The sequence below is a fragment of the Apostichopus japonicus genome, chromosome 5, assembly GCF_037975245.1.
Source record: "Apostichopus japonicus isolate 1M-3 chromosome 5, ASM3797524v1, whole genome shotgun sequence".
In the NCBI taxonomy this organism is placed as follows: Eukaryota; Metazoa; Echinodermata; class Holothuroidea; order Aspidochirotida; family Stichopodidae; genus Apostichopus; species Apostichopus japonicus.
Window position 1 is genome coordinate 23,945,435 of NC_092565.1, and position 22,144 is coordinate 23,967,578.

At 38.9% G+C, this 22,144-nt stretch overlaps 1 protein-coding gene across 7 annotated transcripts in view; it reads left to right on the top strand.

The window, feature by feature from the left end:
* LOC139968108 (fibrocystin-L-like) overlaps window positions 1-22,144 on the top strand; it is an 88,054-nt gene that overhangs the window by 54,059 nt on the left and 11,851 nt on the right. For all 7 annotated transcript variants that reach the window (XM_071972480.1, XM_071972478.1, XM_071972482.1 and 4 more), the window contains 17 exons: window positions 166-1,791; window positions 2,344-2,583; window positions 4,412-4,663; window positions 4,943-5,188; window positions 5,841-6,014; window positions 6,977-7,210; window positions 8,165-8,466; window positions 8,945-9,163; window positions 13,041-13,215; window positions 13,497-13,659; window positions 14,692-14,924; window positions 15,579-16,021; window positions 16,794-17,205; window positions 17,399-17,606; window positions 18,222-18,381; window positions 19,789-20,154; window positions 21,712-22,111. In XM_071972480.1, coding sequence (XP_071828581.1) covers window positions 166-1,791; window positions 2,344-2,583; window positions 4,412-4,663; window positions 4,943-5,188; window positions 5,841-6,014; window positions 6,977-7,210; window positions 8,165-8,466; window positions 8,945-9,163; window positions 13,041-13,215; window positions 13,497-13,659; window positions 14,692-14,924; window positions 15,579-16,021; window positions 16,794-17,205; window positions 17,399-17,606; window positions 18,222-18,381; window positions 19,789-20,154; window positions 21,712-22,111 — 5,853 coding nt within the window. The remainder of the gene's footprint in view (window positions 1-165; window positions 1,792-2,343; window positions 2,584-4,411; window positions 4,664-4,942; window positions 5,189-5,840; window positions 6,015-6,976; window positions 7,211-8,164; window positions 8,467-8,944; window positions 9,164-13,040; window positions 13,216-13,496; window positions 13,660-14,691; window positions 14,925-15,578; window positions 16,022-16,793; window positions 17,206-17,398; window positions 17,607-18,221; window positions 18,382-19,788; window positions 20,155-21,711; window positions 22,112-22,144) is intronic.

The window sequence follows — 22,144 nt, forward strand, 5'->3', positions numbered from 1 at the left end:
TTTTGCTTCTACTCATGTTCCTTTATGATGTATGTTGCAGAGCTTTACAGTATTGCATTAAAAGGTCTTAATGATTAAAAATGTTCATGATTAGTTGAAGACTGGTGAAAAAGTACCTCTCTGAATGGAAGTGAAGAGTTGTTTTGTTTCGTTTCACCTCATCAGATCAATTTGCGACTCAGACCTGTTTCTTGGGACGCTTCGGTGAGGAGACAGGTAGTGACCAATACGGTGCCCACATTATGCTATTTGCCAAAGAAATGGATAAGGATTGGATCGTTGGACGTATCTCGTATATTGAGGCGACTCATGTTGGACAAGCCTTCAGACTCGGACGTTATCCAATTCACTTTCACATGTCGGGTGACATCACAGGTTCGTACGTGCGTGGATGCGGCATCTACAATACCTTCAATCGGGCGGTGACAGTTCACGGTGTCCACGGGTTCCTGGTGGAGCATAACGTCGCTTACAACGTCATGGGTCATGCTTTCTTCTTGGAGGACGGTATCGAGTCTGGCAACACGATTCAGTACAACTTGGCTATTTTTGTTCGACCTAGTAGCAGTCTCTTGAATGTGGACATCACACCAGCAGCTTTCTGGGTCACCAATCCCAATAACACAATCCGTCATAATGCTGCAGCTGGTGGCAGCCATTTTGGATTCTGGTACAATGCCCCCGTTCATCCCGAAGGTCCTTCCTATACTCCACATGTGTTTCCAAGAAACCTGCCTCTCGGCCAGTTCTTCAACAATTCAGCTCACACGCTAGGCTGGTATGGTATCTGGATATTTCCCATTTATTACCCATCCGAACCAGCCAAGTTTGATTCTCTGACAGCCTGGGAAGTTGAACGAGGTGCAGAGGCTGTGGAGGCAGGCAGAGTCCAGTTTCATAACTTTCTGATATCGGACGCAGAGGCATCAGGTATAGAATACCAGACGGTTGCAGCTCCTTGGGGTGAAACCGGTGGTTACGTCAACAACAGTGTCATTATTGGTTACAGTGACGTCAACGATAACGATGACAACGGTGAATGCACTGGAGCTGGCATCCAGTTACCCAAGAGCAAATTCTTGACCGTAGATGGCGTCAAGTTTATCAATTTTGATCGCTCTTGTACAACGCTCAAAGCATGCGGACATTGTAAGGTCGACCAAGGCGGTTTCGAGACCCGGTTTAAGAACTTGGAATTTTCCAACGCACCAAACAAAGCTGCATTTCAGTGGGAGCATGAATGCTGGTTTGAGGATTTAGATGGTACTCTGACAGAGGAGGCAGCCAATTACATCCTGCTACCGCAAAACAACCTATTGCCACCTGATCATTGTCAGTTTACGGTCGGTCATTCAAGCTCCGGTTCTGTGCCTGGAGCTGTGTGTGATGAGACTGTGCTGCTCCATCGTCTAGCCTTTAACAACCCTCTGCCCTCATCTCTCCTTTACAAGAATGTCCTTCTCGAAAACCGGTTTGGCAAGTCAACCATACCCTACCACAAAAAACGTCTCACTCACCCATTTGGCTGGATGGCGACCTTGGTCGAAGAAGAAGATTACAACATGGCCTTTGAAGATGTGGAGCATGTAACAAACATATCTTACACAGCTCGTTTTGATGGATATGAGGATGGGGAATATGTTTACGTTACGCATAACTTCACGCAAAGACCAGATGCGTTTGCGCTGGTTGGGCGGATTTGGAATGGTACGGAAGATATTCCCGATCCAGCCACTAGTAGCCATGGTGATTTCACCTTCAACAATGAAACCAGACAGTTAACCTATATTGGTGAGTCATTCCTTGGTCAATGTTCATGAACATAAATTATGCCGATATTTTCTCTAAGGATATGTCTCAGCCTTTCAACACCTGAGAATTTTAACTTAACTCTTCAGGTCAGAGGGAGACGGAGGTGGTGGGGAGGGTGTAGAGTAGGGGAGCGACATGGAGAAGGGGAAGATCAAGTGCATGTCTTGTACAGTTTAGTAACTGATGTTTCCATTTCTGCTCTTTCCAGTGATACTGTACTCACACATAAACTTTTATAAAAACTAATTTCACATACTCAAAACTATTTCAAAATTTTGTGTTCTCTGGAATATTTGAAACTTAGAAGTGGAGACTTACTAAAACTTATCATGATTACACACACATACACATAGAGAATAACACAATCATTCAAATCAAAAGTTTACTTTAAATGAAATGTTGAGATTTGTGATTTCATTAGACACATTTTTTGGCAATGCATTTCACTAGAAGTACCCAAAACTGATAACATGATATGAAGTAGTTCATTAAATTATTCTTTTGAATCGTTTGTCCTGTCTTCTCTTACAGTGACTGGGAATGGTGAATCTTCTGAGAGTAACAAGTTTATTGACTTGGATGTGTATCGATGTTACTATAAGGATTGCATCCCACCACGGCCAGAGCCCCCACCTGCTGGCAGACCGGCAGAGTTCCGTGTGTGGTCTGACCCAGAGGCCTGGCAGGACACACCAGATGGCTGGGGTGGAAACAAAGGAGGTGGCAACTATGATTTACCTGTGGATGGGGATAATGTACAGATCACTACAGGTATGAGAACTAGAAGTAAATTAGATGAGGATAATGTACAGATCACAACAGGCTAAAGAACTGGTGCTTAATGAGGTGGGGATAATGTACAGATCACTACAGGTATGAGAACTAGAAGTAAATTAGATGAGGATAATGTACAGATCACAACAGGCTAGAGAAGTGGTGTTTAATGAGGGGGATAATGTACAGATCACTACAGGTATTAAATGAGAAAGAAATAAATTAGATGGGGATAATGTACAGATCACTACAGGTATTAAATGAGAAAGAAATAAATTAGATGGGGATAATGTACAGATCACTACAAGTATTAAATGAGAACTTTCAGTTTAATGAGGTGGGGATAATGTACCGATCACAACAGGTATTAAATGAGAAAGAAAGAAATTAGATGGGGATAATGTACAGATCACTACAGGTATTAAATGAGAACTTTCAGTTTAATGAGGTGGGGATAATGTACCGATCACAACAGGTATTAAATGAGAAAGAAAGAAATTAGATGAGGATAATATACAGATCACAACAGGCTAGAGAAGTGGTGCTTAATGAGGTGGGGATAATGTACAGATCACTACAGGTATTAAATGAGAAAGAAATAAATTAGATGGGGATAATGTACAGATCACTACAGGTATTAAATGAGAACTTTCAGTTTAATGAGGTGGGGATAATGTACCGATCACAACAGGTATTAAATGAGAAAGAAAGAAATTAGATGGGGATAATGTACAGATCACTACAGGTATTAAATGAGAACTTTCAGTTTAATGAAGTGGGGATAATGTACCGATCACAACAGGTATTAAATGAGAAAGAAAGAAATTAGATGGGGATAATGTACAGATCACTACAGGTATTAAATGAGAACTTTCAGTTTAATGAGGTGGGGATAATGTACCGATCACAACAGGTATTAAATGAGAAAGAAAGAAATTAGATGAGGATAATATACAGATCACAACAGGCTAGAGAAGTGGTGCTTAATGAGGTGGGGATAATGTACAGATCACTACAGGTATTAAATGAGAAAGAAAGAAATTAGATGAGGATAATATAAAGATCACAACAGGCTAGAGAAGTGGAGCTTAATGAGGTAGAGATAATGTACAGATCACAACAGGTAAAGAGAAATAGATTTAAATCAGATGGGGATAACGTAGAGATCACTACAGGTATTAAATGAGAACTAGAAATAAATTAGATGAGGATAATGTACAGATCACTACAGGCTAGAGAACTGGAGCTTAATGAGGTAGAGATAATGTACAGATCACAACAGGTAAAGAAAAATAGATTTAAATCAGATTGGGATAACGTAGAGATCACTACAGGTATTAAATGAGAACTAGAAATAAATTAGATGAGGATAATGTACCGTTCACAACAGGCTAGAGAACTGGAGCTTAATGAGGTGGGGATAATGTACAGATTACTTCAGGTTGGAGAAATAGATGTTAATGACATGAAGATAATGGACAGGTAAAGAGAACTAGGTTTGAATCAGTTGGGGATAACTTTAAACTGGCTGCAGATAATGTAAGTTGAGGATAATGTACAAATTGCTAGAGATAGGGAAACTAGCATTGAATCAGCCGGGGACAAAGTACAGATCACTAGAATTTGATAAAACGGATACAATCTGCAGATCATGTATAGATCGCTACAGTCGAACAGAAATATCCATTTAATCAAATCAGGAATAGATGTGTGTTTCTGATCACTACTGGTAGAAGGTCTCTTGCTTGTTTGATTGAGATAACTGAAAGAAACATCAGAGATGTAGATCTTTGCATTGACATGGGTGCCAATCATTTCTTTCCAGGAGTTTGGATGGTTGCTGATGTCCCCCTGCCAACCATGAAGAAGCTATTTATTTATGGAACTCTAGAATTGGAGGACACTCGTAACTACGTCATCAATGCGACCTACGTTTTCATTCACGGCGGTAGATTGGTGGCCGGCTTCAGCGAGGAAGAACCCTTCACCCATAAACTACATTTTATCCTTCAAGGAAATCACTTGACTCCTGACATACCCCTGCCTGATGGACCCAACATGGGCTCTAAAGTACTAGGTGAGCATCTTCATGGAAAGTTTATTTATTATTGAGCCTTATGGGAATAACTTAGCCTTCACATTTTGCAGTTTTCATGTTTCATGATTTGGTAATGTAGGTAATAATTAATTGTTGTGTTACCAGAATATATTTATATCACACTATTGCATCATCTCTTAAACGTTTCCCTTTCTGAGTAAAACTGTTCCTGCATTCTTACTTGTTGATCATACTGATAGTCTTTTAGTTTTTGATTTTAAATGTGTGATTATTTACGTTTTTCTTTTCTTCCGCCAGGTGTGTTTGGAGGCCTCGATCTCCATGGTGTTGAGAGGGAGGTCACATGGACTAAATTAGCTACCACAGTTGTCCCTGGAGACTCAAGTATTGAACTGGCCGAAGAGACCGGTTGGGAGGTGGACGATGAGATCGTGGTTACTACTACATCCTACGAGACCTGGCAGACTGAAACCTTTGTGATTCTGGAAAAGACTGACAAATTCAACTTTAAATTAAACAGCAGTTTCCAGTACTCCCATATCGGTATGTATGCTCTCTGTCACATCTCAGATGTTGTCAATCAAAGCATCCCCTCCTCCTCCCCCCACACCCCAAGCATCCCCTCCCCCACCCCCACCCCCACCCCCACGCCAAGCATCCCCTCCTCCTCCCCCCTCCCGCTCACCCCAAATCCTATATGACTACCTATGGGACTGTATTTTTCACCGGGTTTGATGCATTCTCAAAAGTTAGCAAACATATCCTTTGCATTTTCTCTTTAACTTAAATGTTGTAATCCTGCACCTGGAACCTTTTTGAACATGAAAATCTGTAAAATAAGACGTAAATATTAATTTTCAACAGTTTCATCAGAATTACCTGGATACAACTATCTTGTATATTGGCTGTGTACTGTTAGTATTAGAAATAAGCAGATTTCACTAGAATGTGTGCGTTACATTAAGAGCAGACCCAGTACAGCCAGTTTATATCTGGTTCCAAAGAAATTATAGGCCATCGAAACAATGCTCCTTAGTTATGTGCAACGGCACATTCTTCTGTGACTGTTATATCGTCATACTCATTTAGTGTGTATGTTCCTAAAAATAAAATGAATAATGATTTTGGGTCCAAAATACTGATTTTTGGTGCTTGAAATATTTCAAAATATTTCCATTTTTACCATCTTCGACAGCCAAGGATCACATGTTGAGTGACGGCTCCCAGGAGTACACTCTAGCGGCTGAGGTAGGACTTCTGACAAGAAACATTGTCATAGAGGGCGCAGACTATGACGACCTGTTTGAGGAGTCCTTTGGTGCTAGAGTTCTCGTCGGAAAGTTCAACCAAGGGGGAGAAGAATTTGTTGGTAAGGTAGTCCATAAATAAGATATATTTTAGCTATTTTTCAAATTTATTAAGTATCACACCCTTGTATGCCATTGTATTAACAATCTTTTCCCACTTTTTAATAAATATAATTTTTCAGAAAACGATTTTATCAGAGGTAACATTGGAATGTAAGGAAAACCTTCCCAAGAAGGATCTTCATGTTTCCAAGGCAGTTTTTGCATTGTTAGCGTGACTTGGTTGCTAATAAATAAAAGTCTTTTGATTTCAAGATATTTCTTATTGAGCATGCTCAGTATTTTAGTTATTTTAGCCATTACTACCCTACTGGTTTTCATGAGTCCAAGGTAACTTTTAGTTGTAGCCATGGGGTTCATAATTAAATTAAAGAAATGTATGATTTTGATGACAAGCTAGCTCTCATTGAGTGTATCAGCATTTTGAAATACGTTGACTATAACTAGTAGTTGGTTTCTTGATCCCAAGCAGGCATGTATGGGTTGTAGTTCAAGGTTATAAGGTCAAATAAAAAAAACAAGCAGGCACCATGTAGTTCATATGTGAAATACCTAGAGAAAAAACAGGTGATCAGTTGATTTAGTCGGCAGCCATATGACACTAACCTAATGGTGAATCAAAGCTATGATCATTTTCTGCCTAAAGCAGATGTTAATGTAAAATGGCTTCATTGATTGCTTGATTGATAGTTCCATGGTTTTAATGCCAAGACAGTTAAGAAGCAATTAGTTAGTGAATTGTTTTGGGCTTTGACAAACTTGTGGCTCTAATCTATACCTGTTGTAATCTGCAAGCAATGATAAGCCCCAAATAAAGGCAAAACTCAGTATTCACTTAAACCGAAACCAAATACTTTGAACACAAATGTTTCTCGACTGCTGTGAAGGTAACCGTGATTTAGTGGATGAATGTATTTGTAGCCTCTACGTACCAGATAAATTATTTTCTGCTACATCCTCACAGGTTACGCACGCATATCCAACGTACAGTTTAAACACACTGGACAGGAGGGTTGGACAGACTTCTACGATCCTCGATATTCTCTCGCCTTCCTGGATGCAGGAGAAGTTACCGAGGAGTCTCCATCTTACGTCAGGAGCTGCAGTTTCCACAACGGATTCAACACAGCTATCGGAGTGTTTGGCACCCACGGATTGGAGATCTCTGACAATGTTGTACACCATGTAGTGGGACCAGGTAAGGGATTAGTGACATGGTGAGCTGTGGCACCAGTAAATTATTGGAGATCTCTGACAATGTTGTACACCATGTAGTGGGACCAGGTAAGGGATTAGTGACATGGTGAGCTGTGGCACCAGTAAGTTACAGGTACTCTTGGAAGGTGTAATAGATTATGCAGTGAGATCAGGTAAAGGGTCACTGACATTGCATCAGTTGTGGGAGCAGTTAAGGGTAACTGATTTAGGTTGCTATGGCACCCATGGATAATTGGTCACTAAAAATATATGGTACATCAGTTTTAGTACAATTGGGGGATGGAGGTGATATGGTGCCCTAGAATTAGAAGACAATGCTTTGTAATCAGGTAAGGGATTAGTAACACTAGGAGGTGTAGAATCATCATGGATTAGAGGTAGGACAACGTACATCAAGATGCCGGACCAGATAAGGGATTAGCATGATTGATGCTGCACCCATTGATTAGAGGTTAGTGGCAATGTTGTACTACAATGTTATAGTTGGATTGGACAGGGATTAGTAACATTGGGAAGTATAACTCTCTGGATCAGTGTTGTCAATCATATAGTTAGAGCAGGTAAGGGATTAATGACAGTGCAAGTCATGGCACCCATTGATTGGAAGACAAGTGATTAGTGAAATTAGGAGGAACATAGCATTCTTAGATTAGATGTGTTTGAAAAATGTTGTATCTCCTTGAGAATAGACTGTTGCCTTTGATTGTTGTTTTCATGTATGGATAGGTAGTGAGTGGGCAAGGAGGACGTGAATTACCTGGACATCAACTTCTACGAGTGTGAAGTAGATAGTGTCTACCTAAGTCTCTCTGTATATTTACAATCAACACATGGACTGTAGATTCACTTACCTGTCTCTACACAACCACTGTACTCTCTCAGTCTAACACATCCAGAACTAATGCCGATCGTTTTATCCCTATTTTGCTGGAAGGTATCGTCACTTGGGGCGAGGACACCCAGATCATTCATAACCTGGTGACGCTGGTCATATTCCCTGGTGAATATCAAGACCGCAGCGAGACGGAAAATCTGATGTGGAATGGCGGTATAGAGGTGGAAAAGGCTAGGCGACCCGTCCTGATCAATAACACCGTGGCAGGATCGGAGCGTGTGGGATATAAGATCAAGGGTGAGCTGTGCGACGACTCAGGGACTGCTTGGTATGGCAATGAAGCTCACTCCACCCTCCACGGGGTACACATCTTTGGTGCCAACCAACCTGGGTGCTCTAAAGTAAGTATCAAGTACCTACCCATTTTGGTATGCATTTCTCAAGAATTAGAAAACAAAATTATTTTTACTTCCCAGCTTTTCATGAACTTTCTTTCTAAGATATATGAACAAGATTTGAAAAACCTTTACTAAAAGGAAAAAACTCCTAATTTGAGAGGCAGGGTTTAAAGAGAAAGACAAGCAGTTAATTCTGAAAGTTAAGTTAACCGTTATGTTAAATCTATCAGATAGATAGGGTTTCATTACCCGGCAGAGGTAAGTTTGGGATTCAGGCCAAAAATTGAGGAGAGCAAAAAATGAATTTCAAAGATACTAGAGACCAAATTCAGTGCCTGCATTGATCATAAATGAGTGAATTTGATGGGAAGCAGTCTGGGGTGGTATATAATAATGAAAATGCAAAAAGAGAGAAAAGAAATGATAAAATTGTTGTCATGGCGATAACCATCAGATGGTTTTTGTGCTTTCACCCCTCCAGGTGTCAAACTTCTTCCTATGGAACAGCTTCGACTATGCGATCTACGCACAGATTTCATCATCTCTGTTGGTGACGGGCTCCAAACTAGTCGATAACTCGGCCGGTGTCTTGGCTCTCGTTAAGGGACCTGCCGCGCTGTCGCATAAAACGTCTGAAAAATTTGTTGAAGTTCGAGATTCTTTGATGGTCGGAACAAGTCCCAGTTACGACTGCCAGGCTGTGAGTTTATAGATTGATTCTCAGGGTCGTATATATGACTGCAATCGAATATTCAAAGTTTTGTTTGGTTAGTTATGTATGTTAACATTTCATAGGCAATTTTGGTAGGAAGAACATTAGACTACCATGGCCTCAAACAGTATTTTAACAATGCATTAAACATATGTTTAGGACAAATGCTGGACAAATGCAGGACAAATGCTGGACAAATGCTGAATGTCATTTAATGATACTCGGTTCTTCCTGTGAAGGTAAAAGAAAAAGGTATTGTTTGAGTCATGAGAATGTTTATAAAGCAACAGATTAGCATTAACATTAATTCTAGCCTGCAATGTGAATGTTTTTAAAGCAACAGATTAGCATTAACATTAATTCTAGTCTGCAATGAGAATGTTTATAAAGCAACAGATTAGCATAAACATTAATTCTAACCTGCAATGAGAATGTTTATAAAGCAACAGATTAGCATTAACATTAATTCTAGCCTGCGATGAGAATGTTTATAAAGCAACAGATTAGCATTAACATTAATTCTAGTCTGCAATGAGAATGTTTATAAAGCAACAGATTAGCATTAACATTAATTCTAGTCTGCAATGAGAATGTTTATAAAGCAACAGATTAGCATTAACATTAATTCTAGCCTGCAATGAGAATGTTTATAAAGCAACAGATTAGCATTAACATTAATTCTAACCTGCAATGAGAATGTTTATAAAGCAACAGATTAGCATTAACATTAATTCTAGCCTGCAATGAGAATGTTTATAAAGCAACAGATTAGCATTAACATTAATTCTAGCCTGCAATGAGAATGTTTATAAAGCAACAGATTAGCATTAACATTAATTCTAGCCTGCAATGAGAATGTTTATAAAGCAACAGATTAGCATTAACATTAATTCTAGTCTGCAATGAGAATGTTTATAAAGCAACAGATTAGCATTAACATTAATTCTAGCCTGCAATGAGAATGTTTATAAAGCAACAGATTAGCATTAACATTAATTCTAACCTGCAATGAGAATGTTTATAAAGCAACAGATTAGCATTAACATTAATTCTAGCCTGCAATGAGAATGTTTATAAAGCAACAGATTAGCATTAACATTAATTCTAGCCTGCCATGAGAATGTTTATAAAGCAACAGATTAGCATTAACATTAATTCTAGTCTGCAATGAGAATGTTTATAAAGCAACAGATTAGCATTAACATTAATTCTAGTCTGCAATGAGAATGTTTATAAAGCAACAGATTAGCATTAACATTAATTCTAGCCTGCAATGAGAATGTTTATAAAGCAACAGATTAGCATTAACATTAATTCTAGCCTGCAATGAGAATGTTTATAAAGCAACAGATTAGCATTAACATTAATTCTAGCCTGCAATGAGAATGTTTATAAAGCAACAGATTAGCATTAACATTAATTCTAGCCTGCAATGAGAATGTTTATAAAGCAACAGATTAGCATTAACATTAATTCTAGTCTGCAATGAGAATGTTTATAAAGCAACAGATTAGCATTAACATTAATTCTAGTCTGCAATGAGAATGTTTATAAAGCAACAGATTAGCATTAACATTAATTCTAGTCTGCAATGAGAATGTTTATAAAGCAACAGATTAGCATTAACATTAATTCTAGTCTGCAATGAGAATGTTTATAAAGCAACAGATTAGCATTAACATTAATTCTAGTCTGCAATGAGAATGTTTTTAAAGCAACAGATTAGCATTAACATTAATTCTAGTCTGCAATGAGAATGTTTATAAAGCAACAGATTAGCATTAACATTAATTCTAGCCTGCAATGAGAATGTTTATAAAGCAACAGATTAGCATTAACATTAATTCTAGCCTGCAATGAGAATGTTTATAAAGCAACAGATTAGCATTAACATTAATTCTAGTCTGCAATGAGAATGTTTATAAAGCAACAGATTAGCATTAACATTAATTCTAGCCTGCAATGAGAATGTTTATAAAGCAACAGATTAGCATTAACATTAATTCTAGCCTGCAATGAGAATGTTTATAAAGCAACAGATTAGCATTAACATTAATTCTAGCCTGCAATGAGAATGTTTATAAAGCAACAGATTAGCATTAACATTAATTCTAGTCTGCAATGAGAATGTTTATAAAGCAACAGATTAGCATTAACATTAATTCTAGTCTGCAATGAGAATGTTTATAAAGCAACAGATTAGCATTAACATTAATTCTAGCCTGCAATGAGAATGTTTATAAAGCAACAGATTAGCATTAACATTAATTCTAGCCTGCAATGAGAATGTTTATAAAGCAACAGATTAGCATAAACATTAATTCTAGTCTGCGATGAGAATGTTTATAAAGCAACAGATTAGCATTAACATTAATTCTAGTCTGCGATGAGAATGTTTTTAAAGCAACAGATTAGCATTAACATTAATTCTAGTCTGCAATGAGAATGTTTATAAAGCAACAGATTAGCATTAACATTAATTCTAGCCTGCAATGAGAATGTTTATAAAGCAACAGATTAGCATTAACATTAATTCTAGCCTGCAATGAGAATGTTTATAAAGCAACAGATTAGCATTAACATTAATTCTAGTCTGCAATGAGAATGTTTATAAAGCAACAGATTAGCATTAACATTAATTCTAGCCTGCAATGAGAATGTTTATAAAGCAACAGATTAGCATTAACATTAATTCTAGCCTGCAATGAGAATGTTTATAAAGCAACAGATTAGCATTAACATTAATTCTAGCCTGCAATGAGAATGTTTATAAAGCAACAGATTAGCATTAACATTAATTCTAGCCTGCAATGAGAATGTTTATAAAGCAACAGATTAGCATTAACATTAATTCTAGCCTGCAATGAGAATGTTTATAAAGCAACAGATTAGCATTAACATTAATTCTAGCCTGCAATGAGAATGTTTATAAAGCAACAGATTAGCATTAACATTAATTCTAGCCTGCAATGAGAATGTTTATAAAGCAACAGATTAGCATAAACATTAATTCTAGCCTGCGATGAGAATGTTTATAAAGCAACAGATTAGCATTGACATTAATTCTAGCCTGCAATGAGAATGTTTATAAAGCAACAGATTAGCATTAACATTAATTCTAGCCTGCAATGCAAGGGCCTAGGAACCGGGGGGGCTGGAAAATGTGGAGGGGCGAAAGTATCATTCCGCCCCCCCGCTTCGCAAGTCAGAAAACCCCTTTTACATTTCCAAATGAGAAAAAAAAATCTCATTTGGAGCACCAAATTGCATCTAAGGCCAGGTGAAAATACAAAATTAAGTTTACAAAACGGAGTGGGTGTTGAAGTGTGCTATATTGCACCAAATTGCATCTGAGGCCACCTGGAAATGCAAAAAATTCCAAAGGGGAGGGGGAGTCCCCCTCCCCTTAGACCCCTCCCCCAGGCCGGCCATCGATCTTCAGCCCCCCCCACTCAAAAGCACTTCCTACGCCACTGCTGCAATGAGAAGCCAAGGTATTGTTTGAGTAATGAGAATGTTTATAAAGCAACAGATTAGCATTAACATTAATTCTAGCCTGCAATGAGAAGCCAAGTTCATCATCAATTTAACCACACAAGGAGCATTCCAACCATTTTACATATTTTAAGCTGAATTCCTTTAAGCAACAGAAACATTAGCAGCCCTCATTTTTATCTTTTGTCTTGGACTATGACATATAAAGACTAAACTACTACCTAAGATCTTCCTTTCTGACCAAACATATCCTGATTACCCTGATGTTGTATTTGACATTATAAATGTTCTTAAAGGGACATGGAATTGCAAGATCAGTGTAAATTCATTGGTATTTATCAATGACTATCTTGATTTGTTGCTCTCCCAGGCTACTCCAGAAGCAGCTCCTTTCACAAGCAAGCATCGGTCTCCAAAAACAGGCGGGATATCTACGGTTGGATTCTACTTTTCTGTGTTCATGTCAGGTAGCAACGGAGCACCTTTCAAGCCCTTTCACAAGGTCATGTCCTACCCTGCCATCAGTGGTATCTCAAAACTCTCTGGTGAGTGACTTCCTTAAAGTAACAAGTAAAGAACATGTTATGGGATGTCTAAATACTATATACAATTTACAATAATATGGATGATTAATATTGGGAAATCAATCGAGTCTGACAATAAAACCTCTGTCAGATATAAGAGATATGCTAGTAATGATATTAAACAAGATATTAAACTTCCATTTATACTGTCACTAGTTGATAGAGATATTCCTTGTACAGTCTCTTGCCTTCTTCAAGACTGCAGTGGTGTAATAGTTCAGTGTCTGTGGTTCTGTTGACAGGTGTAACGTTTGCTGATTACGGGAATGCCTGCGGTTCAAAACACGTTCCGTTCATTCCCAACTCTGCCAGTGGTGACGCTTCTCATCCAATTGAGGTGGACTCCCTCCGATTTGTTGACGTACCAGAAGAGAATTATCTCTTTTTACCGAGACCCAGTCTAGGGTAAGAAGAAAGACTGTTTTATTGTACAGAAAAACGTTTGAGAAGCCGCTGCGATATTTATTTCATGGTAGCAGTCAATTCGATTTTGCAGGTCGCATTCTCAAGTAATCTTTGCAAATTATTATATGATGATGTTGTTCAGGTAAAGAGAACTTATTAGGGCTTTATACCTAAATGGTGAGAAAAGGAACAAAATCAATTTAATAGCCGTTCTATTGATGGCATTCTGGACAGTAATTGATATGGTGAAGTACTTATAAGCTGTCCATTAATTTTACAACAGAGATGTGTTACTTGCTACAGTGAGGTATATTGTTGTCAGTAACAATGCTTAATATATGTATATGGTGTCAGTCAGTATGTGGAGTTGTGGAACAATGTAAAAGCAAAATAGAGAAAATTACCTTTCTATGTCATCAAGTGACTTAACATTGTCAGTTTGTGACGTTTAGGTAGCAAACAGCAACAAATGACATGAAGGTGACAACAAATAACCGGATGTAATCAACAAATGACATGAGGGTGGCAACAATATTTGGGATGTCCTCAACAAATGACATGAAGGTGACAACCAATAACAGGATGCAATCACAAATGACATGAGGGTGGCAACAATATTTGGGATGTCCTCAACAAATGACATGAAGGTGACAACCAATAACAGGATGCAATCAACAAGTGACATGAGGGTGGCAACAATATTTGGGATGTCATCAACAAATGACATGAGGGTGACATCAATAATGGGATTGTCATCAACAAATCACATGACGGTGACAGCAGTTGAAACAGGGATATCATCAGGAGATGGCATGATGTTGCTGCCAGTACCAGGAAGTCATCAAGAACTGAGATGTTGACAACCTGCAAAATTGTGCAATCAGCAAATGGCATAAAGTTTTCAGCCCAATTACTTTGGTCATTGTTCCATTGTTTCAATTCCTGTAAAGTTTGCTCTGAAATGATAGGTTCAAATGTCACAAATGAAAAGCCATTCAACAGGGAGGTTTTGTCTTCTTAAATCTCACATAGGTTGGTAAACCCATCTGACTGCGTGGACATGGATTGCGATGGCATGAAGAAGGCTATGATCCGTGACCTTGATGGCAGCATGCTAGGGGAAGCGGGTACCGTGATACCGGACTCTGCATTTGAATGGGATGGTGACCCGAGGAGGGGTCTCGGTGACTACAGGATCCCACGTACAATGCTGACAAATCCAGATGGTAGCCGTATTCCTGCAGATCAGTTGGCACCAAACAAAGGTCATTATTAGATTTAAGAAGATATTAAATTATTAGATTTAAGAAAATATGAAATTATTAACATATTTTAATGACAAACTAAAGTTATTGGGGATAGTGGTAAGGGTATTAGGCTGCCAACAAAAGTGTTTAAAGTGGATATAAAATCTGCTGGAATGTTGTCAAGCTTTATCTCAAACATTTGGTATCAAAGTTATATATATGTTTTTTTCTAGCAGATCTAAAAGGGTTCAACTCTCTCACAGTGGATAAAGCAACCAAGATTGGCAAAGTTCATCTTCAGTTCCAAGTAAAAATTCTAAGAAAACTTTCAGAATTGCAAGCCCTTAAAGGCCTTAGGTTTGAGTGCACTACCAGACTACCCTGCACATTGTTCAAACTATGGATAGTGAGTCTCTCTGGCCGTTTGCTCTGGACAATCAGTGGTTCTCTCTGGCCCTTTGCTCTGGACAATCCTCTTGAAATTAATTGAAAGCCCCAGCTCTATATTTACATAACGTGATTGGTACTGCAACGAGATCAGTCAGTTTCAAACTCACATGTTTAGAAATTTGACACAAAGGGTATTTGTGAACACTGTTTTTTGTTTGTACTACTTATGTTAACATGATACATTCCTGAGATGCGTAGTGCTTCTGCTTTATTCTTACACAGGAATTTACAGAGGTAGCGGTGACTGTGTGTGGATGAGCAGTTGGCAGGCGTACAAATGCAATAACCTGGACCACAGGATGATGATAGTGGAGAGCATGGACGCTGACACAGAGACACGAAGAGTGTCTCCCGTAGCCCTCCTCTCTGATGGCTATGTGGACTTGATCAACGGACCGCAGGACCACGGATGGTGTCACGGTTACACCTGTCAGGAAAGGATCAGTACTTTCTACACCATCGTAGATACAGGACGATTCTACGACCTTCACTTCACCGGTACCAATCCTCAGCATCTGAGGTATTATATGCTGAACGCAGAGGACAGCCAATCGTTGGTGGTATCAACCTACTATTCCAACCCACAGAGGTTGGATGTCTATGTCGATGGCATTTATATCTTACCAACCAATGGGGTCATAGAAGACGGTGTTTTCACATGGAAGGTACGTGATGGAGTATATACTAGTCCTTCTGTACCAGACGTAGGATTAGCTGTACACAGTAATCACATAGTTTGTGTCCTTGAATGAGTCTGTTGTCATGGTCCTCTATAAGTTCAAACCTGCATGCTGCCAGAGATAGTATGACCAAGTAGTTGTTAGCTATTTACTAGTAATGCAAACTGCATCCTTTAATTGGGTTCATTATTGTATAAGTATATTATATATAAACTCAGATAAAGCTCTGCTAAATAATTCCAACCCACCTTTTTAGCATCTTATAGGAGTAGCCAGTGGAAATAAACCTTTGTTGTTTAAAAGCCTTAGATGCAAAGAACTACAAACAAGAGTAGAGCTGTTATAACCTTTGAAACATGGAACTCAATTATTCACAATTAGATTTGAACAAAGTAGTCAAACTTCTGACTTAAGGAAATATTAAGACATTTTTCATACTTCAAAGAGGATTATCTCTATTTCCAAAAATAGACACGTTCTTATTCATGAATGCATATCCATTTGTTTAATAACTGTTTTGTCCATTTTGGGTACTTTGCTCCTGCAGCGCTTCTGAGCAGTTCTTTTTAACTGGATAAAAGCACTTAACAAATTCTTATTTATTATTATTATGATTATATGATAACAATAGTCTTTCTTTAAGGGAGGAAAAGGAAGGGGGCGGAAGGGGTGGGAGTAACTTAATTTGCCCTATAGGTGCCAATCTTCATTTTGTGATCTATCCTATCCAAGAGTCTTTTTTCTTGCTGGTTCGCAGGCCCCAGAGGCAGGGGAGACTAATGCTGACTACTACCCAAGCCTGTCGTCAAATGTCCTCGGAGAAAACTACTTTGATCGTGACCTGCACCAGCTCTTCATTCTCATTAGGGGTGAAGCTATAGTAGAGGTGGTGACCACACCTGTCATCATGACTACATTTGGAGTCCCAGCTGTGGAGGTGGACAATTTCTTTGAGGAGAACATTGTGCAGAACTTGGCTAACTTATTGAACATCCCTCCCTCCAAGATACGTGTTGTGGAGATCATCAGCGAAGACAGTGTCCGGCGCAGGAGACGGGCTACGGGAGAAGTGGAAGTAGTGGTGGAGATCGGGGACCAGCCGTCCGCAACATCATCATCTACGGAAGCCTCCAATAGTACCATGGCAACACCTACTGCTCTTCCCAACGGTATGGCCAATGCTTTCATAAGTTCTGAGAATATTGTCATAATTTATAATGTGGTAAAGCTCAAATTACCTTAGATGCATTTATAAATTTGTTAAATCTTTTGCCAATAAGTAACGTTTGATATTATGAGACTCTATAGTACAGACAGTATAGATGTCATGAATGTGTAATATTTATACTATATACCTTACAGATGATGCAGAAGATCTCTCCTTTGATAGCCTTTTGGACATTCAAGCTACACTGGCCGATGAGATGCAGACTGGTGGCTTGGAGGATTCAATTGGTTACACTGTCACCTATCTCTCTATGACTGATCCTGTGGACACCCCAGTGGATCCCACAGGGGGTGTGAGGGCCACCAATGAGACAGGTGGAGCTGCCAATAGCACTGGTCTGAGGTACGGACTCAAATTCAAGTTCTATTCTAGACCATAAGGTGTTTAAGATGGGACGAAACAGAGTTCCATAAACTCAAAACTGCTTGAACAGTCCATATCGTCTCCCTTTCCTGCGCTTGAAATAATCTTCCACTTCATGAAACTTTTCAAACTAGAAGATATATGTCTGAAGTACACACACAAAGTAGTTTATTAAAAAAAATTACCTTAAGCTAGTTCTAATTTCTTTACTGGATTTATCCAAATCACAGTCAGTGTTTTGATTGCAAGTAATTTAAACAGTAATGCTAGTGTGTCTTGGTTTTTGTATTTGAAAAAAATGCTTAGCTTGGAATGAAGCACACGAAGCTATCACTTCCATATAAACATTAGCTCTTGATCTTGGTTGAATTTGTGACTTAGCCCCAGCTCATACTTCACTGTCTCATCAGAAGAGAGTCCTCAGAAAGTCCTCCTTATCTAACTAATGTTTTTGCAAGTGATTTATTATTTTTTTACTTGGTTTTTGTTTGACTTGAACATGTATTTATCGATGGTTTGTTGACTGAGATGTAATCATGATGAAACCTGCTGCTTTAAGTAAATTCAATATATGCTGGTTTGAATCTGTTAAAGGTATGATGAAGTACAGGCTATGGAAGAGGCGGAGGCTAGTTCGGACAGTTCCTTGGAGTACCGCACCCCGAGTCAGTTGATCGTTGTGACAGAACCAGGAGATGCCAAGGAGGATTATCCTTTCTTCACACAGCCAAAGATCAATGTTGTTGATGCCTTGGTAAGAGGACAGGATAAATGTGAACTATTTATTTGAAAAGGATAGGGGTACATAATGTGGATAATCGATTTGATGAGGACAGGGGTACGTAATGTGGGTAATCCATTTAAGTTGGACAGCAGTAGCGTCGCCAGTCATTTAAATCTTAGAGGGAACTGGGGAAGGGGGGCACATCACTTAATTAGGGGGCACAATGTGTGTTTGTGAATTCCGTCCTGGGGGAGGGGTCTAAGGGGAGGGGGTGTCCTTGAGAAATTTGTGATTAATTAAGGGACCTTAGATGCAATCTGGTGCTATATTTTGCTATATTTGCAACTTGATGTTCAATAATTTTCGGCTTAGTCTCTCCAATCGTTTTGTTTAAATTGAGGCAGATAAAGTTTTTGTCTGAGTGTCCTTTTTTTAAAGTACAAATTGCACCTGGGTGGCACAATTTGTTTTGGGAGGGCATGTGCCTCCCAGACCACCCCATGGCGACGCCACTGGTGGTCAGGGGTAAGAAATGTGTATAATCCATTAGAGGACAGGGCTAGGTAATGTGGATAATCCATTTAGAGAGGACAGGGGTACATAATGTGGAAAATCCATTTAACATCAAACAGACCGTGGTACCAATAACTTCTTGCTGTTATTTGTAACACAAATCAGTTCTACAAACACTAGCACTGTATTAAACAGTAAACATATCCCTTTATCACACATGATTTGTTCATATAGACTTGTTTGAGTTGATTGATACTAATCTCTTTAATCAACAAGATAACACCAGAGGAATGTTTGTACAATGGGGGATTAATTCATTGACATTACTGTTTATTTGTCTCATTCACATAAGGCCACATGTAACTTGTATAAACCATACTGATATGTTCATGTGTTGAGTTCAACAGGTTAAGGTTTGTGCAACATGATTGCCTAACACCAATACTGTGATGGTTTGTTTGTATTGATTATGTTATATGGCTGTCCTGTCACAGTATAATGTATATTCCTACATGTACATATAATGGCTTCTGCAGTATGGTTCTATTTTCATGTTACTTTTGACATTCAAGTTTAGGATGTACCATTTCCTTCCTCACAGTGCTTAGAGTATGAAATGTTCTGAGTACTTGGAAAAGTATGTTTTTGAAGTCACATTAAATTTTATTATATCATACAAAACAACCTATTAGGAGGAAGGTCATAACTTGTGGAGATTGTGACCATAAATCGGACAATATGTTCTCAATTAATGGACTCATGAGTCTGCTAGTATGTGCATATTCAACTCCTAAACATGTTATCTGTATTGTCCAACAATGGAACCAGTCTGACAGTGATGTGAGCTGGGCATGGGTACATTTCCCACCCCACTCCCTCCCACCATCTCCCCTGAAATTACCTAGTTATGCATTTCCCTTATAGGGTAATACTGTTGAGCAATTGGGTCACTCTTCTAACCCTTGGCTGTTGGAAGTTACCCTTCGACAAAACCAGGAGAGTGGAGTCTTGTCAGGTAACACCACGTACAGCTTCACCAACGGTTGGGTCAACTTCACTGATCTGTCCATTAACACCACCGGTTCTACTTTTGTACTTGACTTTGCGATCATTCACCCAAATACATCAAGTCTGTCGGCCAGCTCTGCTGAATTTGAAGTGGAAGTAAGGCCGTATGCAATAGAAGTCATAGATCAACCATCTGACGTTCTTCTGGGAAATTCATTTGAGATAACCATTGAGCTTCAAGACAGCATCACAGGAAATGCAGCAGATAACTTGGAAGAAAAGGTAAGAATGATTCCTAGGTGTGTCACAGTTTAATGTTGCTACCAAAAATGTTTTGATTACTCCTTGAAGGCAGTACCCTAGACTACCTAATACATTGTAGCTACCTGATACATTGTAGCTACCTGATACATTGTAGCTACCTGATACATTGTAGCTACCTGATACACTGTAGCTTCCTGATACGTTGTAGCTACCTGATACATTGTAGCTACCTAATACATTATAGCTACCTGATACATTATAGCTACCTGATACACTGTAACTACCTGATACATTGTAGCTACCTGATACATTGTAGCTACCTAATATATTGTAGCTACCTGATACACTGTAGCTACCTGATACATTATAACTACCTGATACATTGTAACTACCTGATACATTGTAGCTACCTGATACATTATAGCTACCTGATACATTGTAGCTACCTAATATATTGTAGCTACCTGATACATTGTAGCTACCTGATACATTGTAGCTACTTGATACATTGTAGCTACCTGATACACTAGCTTCCTGATACACTGTAGCTACCTGATACATTGTAGCTACCTGATACACTGTAGCTTCCTGATACAGTGTAACTACCTGATACATTGTAGCTACCTGATACATTATAGCTACCTGATACATTGTAGCTACCTAATATATTGTAGCTACCTGATACATTGTAGCTACCTGATACATTGTAACTACCTGATACATTGTAGCTACCTGATACATTATAGCTACCTGATACATTGTAGCTACCTAATATATTGTAGCTACCTGATACATTGTAGCTACCTGATACATTGTAGCTACCTGATACATTGTAGCTACCTGATACATTGTAGCTACTTGATACATTGTAGCTACCTGATACACTAGCTTCCTGATACACTGTAGCTTCCTGATACATTATAGCTACCTGATACACTGTAGCTACCTGATACACTGTAGCTACCTGATACACTGTAGCTTCCTGATACAGTGTAACTACCTGATACATTGTAGCTACCTGATACATTATAGCTACCTGATACATTGTAGCTACCTGATATATTGTAGCTACCTGATACATTGTAGCTACCTGATACATTGTAGCTACCTGATACATTGTAGCTACTTGATACATTGTAGCTACCTGATACACTAGCTTCCTGATACACTGTAGCTTCCTGATACATTATAGCTACCTGATACACTGTAGCTACCTGATACACTGTAGCTACCTGATACATTATAGCTACCTGATACACTGTAGCTACCTGATACACTGTAGCTACCTGATACATTGTAGCTACCTAATATATTTCTACCTGATACATTGTAGCCTCAATTTACATTGGAGTACTCTTCAGATATATTGTTAAGGCAAGCATCACTTAAAGCTTCCACTTTCATACACCAAATGTTTTTGTTCGATGTGTTTTCCTGAATTGTTAGTTTTGAAGGCAATGAAATCTGAATCGATCCACAGGTTTATGTTACTAGCCTTAACGTTAGCAAGTGAAACATATTGTGCCTGGACGCTGCTTTAACAGAAAGTCGTAAATATTTGATTCATTCCTTCAGAACTTTGATTCATGGACAGCTTCAGCAGCGTTGTACATGCCTAGCAACTACAGAGGCAGTCTGCTTGGTGTCACCAATGTGACCCTTGACCTCTCTACTGCCCGAGCCACCTTCAACAACCTCAGTATCAATGCTGTTGGGGTTAGCTATCTGATCGAAATCACCATAGCGACAACTCCATCCAGCGCCTATGGTCTCTCTGAGAATCTGGAGTCGTTTGACGTTGTTGATCCCAATGCTATCACTTACAGCGGTGAGCCTGTCAGACTCACCTTGCGATTCATCGCAGACTACGCTACGGTAGCGGCTGGTCAAGAGGAGGCTCTGGAAATTTACTTCCTAAACCAGATTGCTCCAGAATATGCTAATGCTTCCTTCAGTAATGTGGAGATTTCAGAGGGTAAATACAGAATAAATATACCGATCAGGCCAT